The 10,324-nt window shown below is 65.2% G+C and overlaps 3 protein-coding genes across 3 annotated transcripts; 1 reads left to right on the plus strand and 2 right to left on the minus strand.

Annotated features, from left to right (window-relative positions):
* Nucleotides 1-559: 559 nt before the first annotated feature.
* Nucleotides 560-2,293, minus strand: PFL1_04900 (uncharacterized protein; the record flags this gene model as incomplete). Its single annotated transcript, XM_007882430.1, has 1 exon — nt 560-2,293. The coding sequence occupies one exon, from the start codon at nt 2,291-2,293 to the stop codon at nt 560-562; it is 1,734 nt and encodes a 577-aa protein (XP_007880621.1).
* An 869-nt stretch (nt 2,294-3,162) lies between these two features.
* PFL1_04901 (uncharacterized protein) lies at nt 3,163-6,189 on the minus strand (the record flags this gene model as incomplete). The annotated part of the gene is made up of 1 exon (XM_007882431.1): nt 3,163-6,189. The coding sequence occupies one exon, from the start codon at nt 6,187-6,189 to the stop codon at nt 3,163-3,165; it is 3,027 nt and encodes a 1,008-aa protein (XP_007880622.1).
* A 623-nt stretch (nt 6,190-6,812) lies between these two features.
* PFL1_04902 (uncharacterized protein) lies at nt 6,813-8,315 on the plus strand (the record flags this gene model as incomplete). Its single annotated transcript, XM_007882432.1, has 1 exon — nt 6,813-8,315. The coding sequence occupies one exon, from the start codon at nt 6,813-6,815 to the stop codon at nt 8,313-8,315; it is 1,503 nt and encodes a 500-aa protein (XP_007880623.1).
* Between the last annotated feature and the right edge of the window lie 2,009 nt (nt 8,316-10,324).

Consider the following 10,324-nt stretch of genomic DNA (forward strand, 5'->3'; position numbering starts at 1 on the left):
CAAAACCTGGACCCTTGGATTTTGAATTTGGACCCCTGTCTCCTAATTCCCTGACCCCTGCATCCCTGCATCTCCAAACCCCTGAGCCCTGCATTTCAAGCCACTGACCCCTGCATCCCTGCATCTCCTGACCCCTGACCCCTGCATTTCAAATCCTGGACCCTTGCATTTTCCAGCTCAAAATCTCCCAACTTGGCCCCTGAATTTCTACCTTTGGATTTTGACACCTAAGTCCTGACTCCTGAAGCTCTGGCCCTGTCCTCTGTCCCCTGGCCCCTGCATTTTGCAACGCCTTACCACTGCATTTGAAGGCTTGCACCCCTACATTCCAAATCCCTCATCCCTGCATTTCAAGCTTTGGAACCCTAATGTGGAGCAACAGGTGAAACCCTAAACTGGAGCTCTTCTGTGGCGCAGCCTGTGCTGTTGCTATAGGGGCATTTTCTGTCTATGGGTTGAAGGTGCAACACTCCACCACACACAGTCAAACACTTTGTTGACGGCCGAGCAGAGGAGATAGTCTCTGTTGATTCAAGGGCCCGCCGAGCTTGCCCTCTCGCTAGATGTAGCACTTTTGCCACTCGTCGTCGGTCTGTACAAATGTCAGGCGGTCTACAAAGGCATCGAGGGGGCAGAGGAAGGCGTGTCGGCGCCTCCTCGACGAGGGCGGGGCGGGACACCAGCTCCGATCGGTCGAGAGGAGCTGGCCGTTTGCGCGGATGCGGACGTACTCGCTCCTTGCGCCGCCGCCCTGCTGCTGCTGCTCGGCATGGGGAGCACGAGCGCGGCACCGCACCTTTTCGATCTCGATCTTGCCGCCAAAGGGGGCAATGTGGCTGAATCGCCAGGCGCGCGGGCGGAGCTGGGCGTCGCGGGCGGTAGAGAGGCGGGGCCCATCAAAGAGGCCGAGAGCGGCTACCATGGGCCCGATCTCGTTGTCGTGCGACGTGTCGAGATAGATCCTACCGTCGTCGACGGGGAAGAGGGCGGGATCGCCATCGACGGTCGTGTTGAGGCTGGTCGGCGGATCGAGGACGGGGGCCGTGTTGGTCAGGCGGGCCCGCAGTTCGCGGAGGTAGCCCTGGCCGAGCGCGCGGTGGTAGGGGTTGCCATAGCCGGCGCCGTAGTACTTGCCCACGTCGTAGACGTAGCCCAGCGCCTCCCAGTCGTCGTCGCGGAAGAGCGAACAGAAGCCGCTGGGGCGGTGGCGCACGCGGTAGCCGGGCAGCAGCTCGGCGTCGATCAGGGTCTCGAAGGCGCACAGATTCGACAGGTTGACGAGGTCGGTACCGCTGAGGGTGAGGTTGCGCACGCCGGCGGTGCGGAGGCGGTCGTCGAGGCGGCGGCCGACAGTGTCGAGCAGCGTCGAGTTGGTAAAGAGAGCCTGGGCGCCGTCCTCGGTGTCCGGGCCGGTGAGGGCATCGGCGGCGGGGCAGGTGTCGACGTGGAGGGTGTTGTTCTGCCCGTCGTGCTCGGAAAAGATGACGTCCGGGAGCGGCAGCGAGGCGCGGGCAAATGTGCGCACGGCGTCCGAGGTGTCGAGCGGTGCCGAGTGGAACGGTACGTCCTGGCCATGGAAGCCGGCGAGCCAGTACTGGGCCGTCAGGATGACGCGGTCCGAGCCGTCGAGGTCGCCGGTGCTGCGGGCAAAGGGGACCGCCTTTGCGAGCACCGGGAAGCGGGTGGCGGCCGAGCGGCCGCTGTACCACGCCTGGAGGGCGCCGTAGGGGATGAGGCTGTCGGAGGCGTTGGCGAGGGAGGCGTCCTTGACGAAGCGGTGCTCGGGCAGCAGACGGCTGAGGTCCTGGACGGCGCGGATGGACGACTGGAGCTTGACGAGCGTCGCCGATGCACTCTTGAGGGCCGACTTTGTCAAGTGGCGTGCGCCGTGCCGCTCGAGCGAGTGCAGCTGTACCGTCTCGCAATGGTCGGGGAGGGGGGTGCGGTAGTCGGCGGGCGAGACGGCGAAGCGCGGGCTGTACTGGCCCAGTCGCCGGAAGGGGGTCGAGGCGAGGCCGCGGTTGAGGATGGCGCTGCCGTCGTCGTACGACTGCGGTGCGGACGAGGCGTCAGAGTGGGTCGAGAAGACGAGGAGAAGGAGCAGCCAGGCCGAGAGCCGGCGTACAGCTTGGTAGATCATGGCGGTCATCGTCGTAGTCGTCGTGGTCGTCGCCGGTTCTGTGAGGGCGGCCGTCGACTCTATGGCGGCGAGGATGGAGACGAGGCGAGTCTCTAGTTGGGGGAAAGCGTCGGTGGCGGTCGACGGGGCCAGCAGGCCGAGCGCGGGTGCCATGTTTATACGCGGCCGCGCATGGCGAGGCACAAGGAGCTTCCCGTGTTGGCCGGCGGATCGTTCGAGGTGAGGGCGAGTCGATCAGAGTGCCGAAGTTGAGGAGGATCAGTGAGTTCGAGGTCGAGGAGCGACGGCGTTGCGTGCTCGCCGCATGTGGCCCTCATCTCGCTGATCTTGCGAGATCGCCGGACGGCAGCGGTGGTTCCGAGCCGGCGGGTTCCATGGCCGTTCCGTAGAATTGTCTGTTCATCGAGAAAGTCGTGGGGGCAAGGGCGGCTGGGAAGAGGTTGGGAGGGCGCGAGAGAGAGAGAGAGAGATAGAGAGAGAGGCAGAGATGGTCGAGAAGCTGCAGGGTTGCGCTGGAGCGAAGCGCACGTTCTTCGCACGGTGCATGCAGTGCTGCCAAAGAGGCGGGGTTCGGACGGGCCGAGGGGGCGGAACGTGCGCCCCGCCGGAGCCGAGCCGGGCTGCCAGACCTTCTGGATTGTTGGCCCCTGCGTCGCGCCGCACGTCGGTCGCCCCCCTCCCCTTTCCCCTCGCGACAGCCAAAGAGTGGACAGCTCGGCGGGTCAGACAGGATGCCGCGCCACCCGGGAGCGCTCGTTTGGTCCGGTTCCGTAGCCGTGAGGGAGTGACAAGGATCTCGGACTCGCTACGCTGATGGCCTCGACGAGGGCGCACAAGTAGAAGTCGACGAAGGTCAGAGAGCCCCCAGAAAGATCCGCGCGTCGACGCAGCGCCTGCCCGCCACGGCCGAGCACAAGCGCTATCCTCCTTGACTGAGGTGACGTATGGCATTCCACTTTGCTCGTTCCCAATCCTTTGTCCGTCCGCCGTCCCCCTGCAAGGCCGCGCCACGCCACGCCCCGCTAAGCAACCTGACTCTTGAGCGCATTGATCTCCTTTACGACCTCGGCCGCCGCCCTCGGCGACTCTGCCTCGAAATCGTACCGCTTGACCTCCTTTGGGCTCTCTCGCCACACGACCAGCTTAAACGATCCCGGGGCGCGCTCCGACACCTTGCACGCGACGACGTGCGAGATGTGGAAGCTGGCCGCCTTTTGAAAGGTGCGCATGTCGACGGGCATGATGTGGACCCAGTCCCCGTCGAGCGTCAGGCTCCGCTCGTGCCGCGCAGCCACAAACATGGGCGTCTTGCGGTACACGGTAAACGTCTTGTAGCTCGCCGTCACGTCGAGCGCCTTTGTGTACTTTGGGTGGCTCGGCTCCGTCGAGAAGCGCTTGAAGATCGACGCGTTCGGATTCGAGGACTGCGTCGAGAGCGCACCCGACCCGGCCTCGAGGCCCAGTGTCGAGCGTCGCACCAGCGCCAGGTCGTGGTTGCCCTGCAGGCTCTCGACGGTCCGATCCAGCGGCACGACAATCGACTTGTCCGGCACCACGAGCGCCCACTCGTCGACGTTTTCCAGGTGCCGCTTCCGGCAGATCATCTCGAGCACGTCGGCCAGGTACATGTCCGACGGCACCTGCAGCGTCGTCTTGTACCGCACCTCGGGGTTGGGCGTCACCAGCACGCGCAGGAAGATCGACGTCGACGACGGCCCCATGGCCGAGCGCGACAGGGCGCCCGTCGCAAAGATGGGCGTCCCCTGCACGCTGATCATCGATCCGGCGTGCGCACCCGCCTGCGGAACGGCAAGACGACCGGCTCCTCCCGCTCCTGCTGCTGCTGCCGCTGCCGCTGCCGCTGCCGTAGCCGCCGCTGTGCCCGCCGTTGCCATCGCTGGCGCCGTGGCGCCACCCGTGGGTGTGGCTCCGCCCGCTGCGCCGTCAGCAGCCTTGTCGGGCCGGGCCGGCGTCGCGACGCGGCTGGCGCGCCGCAGGATGGCGCCGTAGGCCTCCTTGTGCTGCTTGACCTGCGCCGCCGTCGCCTCGACAATGGCAAACTCGTCGCCGCCGAATTTGGACAGCGTGAGGTTGCGATCGATGGCGGGAAAATCTTCGTCCACCTCGCCGTCCTCGACGATGCGCAGCGTCCAGCCGATCGTCGACAGGCGCGTCTGCTGCTCGTCGTCCGACAGCCCGCCCGCGTCCAGCTCCGGCTTCCACCCCTCCTCGGCGTAGCAGTAAAGGCCGTAGCCGATCAGTTCCTCCATGGTGGCGTCGCGCCGCACGTTGAGAGTCATGCTCTTGGCCTTGCCGTCGGTCCTCACCGCACCGCTCTTTTGCGCGGCCGCCGACGTCGAGGCCGTCTGGGCCCAGGGAAAGTAGATGTCGACGTTCATGCTGGGCGCCGTGCCGGACCGACCGGCGATGCCCGCGTAGAAGGCGGCGAACGGGTTCTCGCTGCTGGCTTCCTGCTTGTGGAGCAGCGTCGAGAGCGCCGACGTCTTTGGAATGGCTGCGTGGCGCTTGGCCACAGTCTCTGGCGATGCCTTGAGCGAGGCGAAAAACTCGTTGCGGGCCTGCTCCTGCTGCTGCTGGTGTTGCTGCTGTTGCTGGAGCCGAGAACGGTCGCGCAGCTTGGCCGAACGCTGCTTCTTGGGTCTCTGTTGGCCCTGGGTCGGCGCGGTGCTCGCTTCGCCGTCGACAGCCGGCCCGGCAACGTCTGATGGTGATGATGAGCTCGGTCCCGCCCCATCAGACGGCGGCATGCGGCGGGCATGGACGGGCGAAGGCCTGGCCGTGGCGCCCTGGCGGTCGAGGAGGTCGTGCTCCTCGGCCATGCTCGACGGCGACGACGCTTGGAGCCCGGGCGGTATGGGAGACTTGACCATCGAGTCTTGTACGGCGGGAATCGAGGGCAGCTCGATGCTTCCTGCGCGCAGGTAATCTGGCGACCCGATGCTCGACGGGAGGATGTTGGAGTCGGTGGAGCTCTCGGCATAGGACGATGACGAGGGCTGCTCGGCGCTACGAATTGGCTGAAACGCTGCGAATGCGTCGTCGCCCGGGTCGGATGCCAGCGCCGTCGTCCTCGGTGCTGTAGCTACCGCTGTCGAAGCTGGAGCCGGATCCGCGACCGGTGGAGGCTCATCGGCCTGCTCTGCGCTCGACAAAGTGGAGAGCGGGGATGGCTTGGGCGGTGGGCCGGTCATGGGGTGACGGGCCCCGCCGCCGCCGCTGCTGCTGCTTTCGCCTGCGGCGGTACCGTTTGCTGCCAGGGTGTCGGCCGAGGAATCTGGCTCGTCGGGCAGGCTGAGTTGGGGTGGTGGTGGGGGGCTGAAGGCGTCGTGGTCGAGCGGGGCCGTCTGGGGATCCTCTCGCAGCGACTCGGGCCTCGAGAGGACGTCTTGCGAGGCGTCCGGAACCGAGGCTGAAGCTGACGCCGTCGCTGCTGCCGCCGAGGGAGTCGCCGGAGTTGCGGGCGTGGCGGATCTGGTGGCGGCTTGTGATGGATGTTTGCTGTGGCGCCTTCCGTCTACGCGCATACCGAGGGCGCCGGATCTGCCGGGTCCGTAGATGGTCGAGGTGTAGCGTAGGCCCGACCCGATCTTTGCGTGTCTGTTCCTGGTTGCATCTTGGGCGAGGGGAGAGGATTCGAGGTCCGAGGCCGACGAGGTGGCGGGGATTGTTGCGTTTGCGCTTCCACCTTCGGGGAGGGGCGAGTGTAGGGATAGGATCTGTGGATGGAGGGTCGAGTCTGCGAGTCCTGCGAGGGCGACGTGGGTGTCTACGGCGTGGGGCTGGTGAAAGGGGGCGGGGCCGAGGTAGGCGGAGGTGGTCGAGTAGGTCGGGCGGTGGAGCTGGGCGGCGAGGTTGGACGAGGACGAGGACGAGGTAGAAGGGTTGTGCGATGGTGGTAGGCGGTGAGTGGCGTCTGGGTTGTGGGATGGGAGCGTGATGATGCGCGGGCCGTGGTGGTCGTCGATGCGTCGGAGGTATGCCAGCCTGAGCGAGTGGATGATGTAGTCCGGGTCAACGACGAGCGACATGGCGGGTGAATGGGCTGGGTGGGTTGGCCAAGGGGCTGAGCACAGAGGAAGGACGGGCGGGCGGGCGAGGGAGCGAGAGAGAGACAGAGTCTGGCGGGTGCAACTGCGAGTGGTGGTGTGGCTGTGCTGTGCTGTGCTGTGCTGTGCTGTGCTGTGCTGTGCTGTGCTGTGCAGCTGGGCAGACTACTGCAGTGCCCTTCTGCAGACCACCTCGTCGGGACCAGCCGATGGTGAAGGCTCGTTGGAGCGCGAGAGGTAGTGGTGGTGTGATGGGCAGGCAGACGAGGATGTCGACGTCCAGAGATGGAAGGGACGGCCAGAGAGAAGCGGGCTGCCCGACCAGGGGCCCGCTGCCAGGCCGGTGGAGGCCAGATAGACCAGGGCGGGCCCTGCCGTACCATGCGTTGGCCGAGGCGCAGCGCAGGCAACGCCCCTGCACCCTGGCTGCAGCTGCAGCTCCATCCCTCCCTCGCGGCCCACTTTCCAAAGTCGCCGATTTTTTGCCTTTTTTCCCAACCGGTTTTTTGGGCGGCCAGCCTTCCGGGCTTGCAAGGTCTTCTGGGGACCACCACCACCACCATCATCATCGAAACCCGCTCCTCGCCCTCAGCCTCCGCCCCGCCATGTCGTTCGCTTTCGAGTTCGACGACTCCGAGATCGACGAAGAGTACCAGGCGTTCAGCGCGCCAAGCACATCATCCCCAACCGCACAACCACCCTCGCTCGCCTCGACCTCGAAACCTACAGCGGCCCCCCAGGCCCCCTTCAAGCAATGGCCACTCCACCACCTCATCGACTCGCTACCTTCGCGCATCTCCTACTCGCCCATCACCATACACCTAGACCCGCGCAATGCACAGAACAGGCAGGCTACCCTCATGCGCAGGGACCTCTTTGACGCACGCTTCCAGATGCTCCTCGACCAACAAGACGACCACGACCTCGAGCACGAACACGACCACGACGACGGTCACGGCGGAACCAGACCATCTCCGCCTGCGCAAACACAGCAAGAGGAACAGGAAAACAAGGCAGTGGCCGGCGTGGACAGCGACCTCGTCCCCGGCGTCTACGAGGGCGGCCTAAAGACCTGGGAATGCGCACTCGACCTCGTCGCAACCCTCGACCAGCGGTGCACGCCAACCTCGCCCGCCGAAACCAGACCTGACTGGGGCTGGCTCCGAGGCAAATCCATACTCGAGCTCGGCTGCGGCACCGCCATCCCCTCCGTCTTTCTCCTCCAGCAGCTCCTCAACCTCGAACCCGCACCCTCGCCCTCGTCCTCGCCCTCGTCCTCGCCCTCTGCCCCCACCGCCCTGCACCTCTGCGACTACAACCTCCAGGTACTCCGCCTCGTCACCCTGCCCAACCTCATCCTCGCCTGGTACTTTTCCGCCGCATCGCACGCCTACCGCACCTCGGCCCAGACGCTCGAGGCCAGGCACGAAGAAACCAGGCAGCTCAAGTCCAGGGGGCAGGACCACTTTGACACGGCGGCCCGAGCCGAGGCTTCGTCGGCGTCGGCCGAGGGGGCCGGGCCGGGAGAGCTCTCGCTCGACGACTCCCTCTGTGACGCGTTCCAGAAGTCGCTCGACGAGCGCAACATCTCGCTTCGCTTCTACTCCGGCTCGTGGCAGGGGCTGCAGCCCGAGGAGATCCTCGCTGACGCCGCGGGAGCTTCGTCAGCGAAGGAGCAGGCGAGCACGGCCAGCCGAGGCTACTTCGACCTCATCCTCAGTGCCGAGACCATATACTCTCTCGACACGCTGCCGCTCTTCACCGACGTTCTCCGACGATGCTGCAAGCCAAGCGCGCCTCCGACCCTCTCTGGTCTCGACGAGCGGCTGGCACGATCGTCCCTGGCGCAGGCGCATGAGTCCGCTTCGACTACCGGGCCCGGCACAGCATCGGCGGCGGAAACAGCGAAGGACGACGGACCAACGACGCTCTGCTTGGTCGGTGCCAAGGTCCTCTACTTTGGCGTGGGCGGCGGCGTCGAGTCGTTCAAGCAGCAGATGCAGACGCCTCCGCCAGGCAGTCGTAAGGGGTGGACGGAAACGGTCAGGACCGTATCGCAGGGTGTGGGCAGGGTCGTCCTCTCTGTCGGCATCCTTCCGGGTGCGTAGGCGGCGCGCGGCGCGGCAGAAGCGGAGCAGGGCAGTGTTAACGAGCACTGGTGCCGCCAAACCGGGCCGGATAGACCGACACTCTGCTCGAAACGCATGACGACGGTGTCACCCGCTTGTGCTGCAGTGCGCGATGTGGCCATGGACCCGCCCTGTCCACCAGGCAACCGTCAAGTGGGCGTCGCCACGAGACTCGGTCCGCGTATACCGGCGAGCCTCCATTTCAAACGACCGACGGAGAACAGGTTGTTGCTGCTACGTTTCTTCGACCCAACGCTTGGACCTCGGCGTAGGGCGATACAGACAAAAGCACCGCTGGCCCGCACTTGGGTCGTGTCGGGCCGGGTTGGCTCGGGGCAGCTCGACGCGCTACAGATTGTCATCGACAATCGCCGTAGCTCGAATCCTGGACATCCACGTCGAAACCAACACCGCGCGCCGCGGGATGGTGTGGCGCGGCACCACGTGGAACTCGAAGCGGCGAGCGCACTCGTGGCGGTGACCCTTACGGCCTCTGACCGATTATCGACCATCGTCATGCATTCACATCGACCGTCGATCGTCACAGAGCAGGTCGGAACGGGGCGGGGAGAAAGGGCCGAGGAGATGGGGATTTCGATCTTCGATCCGGTATTCACGCAAAGAGGAGGCCACGGGGCCGGATTTTTGGTCTTTGCGTCGATCGAAGACCATCGAACGAGATCGATCGGAGCGACTGCGGGCCTGACGACGAGATGGAGTACGATCCGCGTCCGGACCCCACGCACGTGTACGTACCGTCAGGCGGTTTGATGCCTTCCAGATGGTGTCGGAGGGAGGACTGAAGATTTGGCCGAACGTGAATAAGGTCGCAGCGTGACAATCGACGCCTTGGCGGCGACGGCGACTTGACGGAGGATGGAAGACAAAGAGGATCCGATGGGATGGTCAGCGCCTTCGAGGTACTGTAGCGAAGACGAGACGGACGGGACGTACAGAAGAGGCCGCGGCCGGAGCGATACGTGGGGGGTCGCCGAGGCTCTTTTTGTTCCGTTTGGCCGTCGTGCAACGTACGTTGCGCCATGATGCGCTCACCTCGGTGCCATCACCTGGAAGTCGCCATTTGGATCCCCTCTTGCCGCTCAAGGCGCAGCTCACAGCGCCATCGCGATGAACGACAAGATGCAAAGGGAGGGTGGGGATCGTAGACGCTACGGAACACTTCCGCCTCTACCTTTCCTCCTCACAAAAGACCGGGTCAAAGCCCGCCACGCAACATCGCAGCCTCCCGTCGGCCCGAGTATCGATGGCGATGGCGATGGAGAGGACGGGGTGGGAAGACGACCCAGTCTCGGGCGAGCGGGCGGGCGCATGCACAAAAGGCGGTCCAGTCCGGTCCAACGGAACGAGGTCGAGGTCAGGGCGTGAGCTCCATCGGTCGGCTCCCGTCTCCTTCATTGAACCGTTGCGGGCGTCGGCCCGTTCGTACGTAAGCGTATGTAGGTACAGAGGCGGAGGTGAGGTGGATCAGAGGCCTGTGCGCGGGTCCGTACCATGCCATGCCACGCCATACGATGCCATTCCACGTACGGATCGTCTGTCTGCATGGATGGATGTACACCAGCTCAGCATGCGCCTCCCGCTCAGCCACACGCACGGCGCGCACCGACTCGACTTGGCCAGTCGGGTCCCAAACCCTCCCAGCGACGCTCGTTGTGAATTGGTACGGCAGGTTGATATCCTAATCTCCCGTCGAAGCTCACCCGCAGACCTGGACCCTGGGTCATCCTCTCGATAGCGACTCCACGACCTCTGCGAGAGAACGACAGCGGAGAGAGCGGCGGAGCTTCTTGCGATCGTCCCGCTGCAGCGCAAAAACGGCAAGGCAAGGCAAGGCAGGGCAAGGCGGGCGTGTGGGAGGCATGAGGCGGCGTCCGGTACGGTGCTCTGCTGTGCCTGCCGAAGCGTGGCACGGCATGGCATGGCATGGCATGGCGTGGCCGTGGCGTGGGTAACGCAACGCACCCTGC

The sequence above is a fragment of the Pseudozyma flocculosa genome (genome assembly GCF_000417875.1).
Source record: "Pseudozyma flocculosa PF-1 unplaced genomic scaffold scaffold00017, whole genome shotgun sequence".
In the NCBI taxonomy this organism is placed as follows: domain Eukaryota; kingdom Fungi; phylum Basidiomycota; class Ustilaginomycetes; order Ustilaginales; family Ustilaginaceae; genus Pseudozyma; species Pseudozyma flocculosa.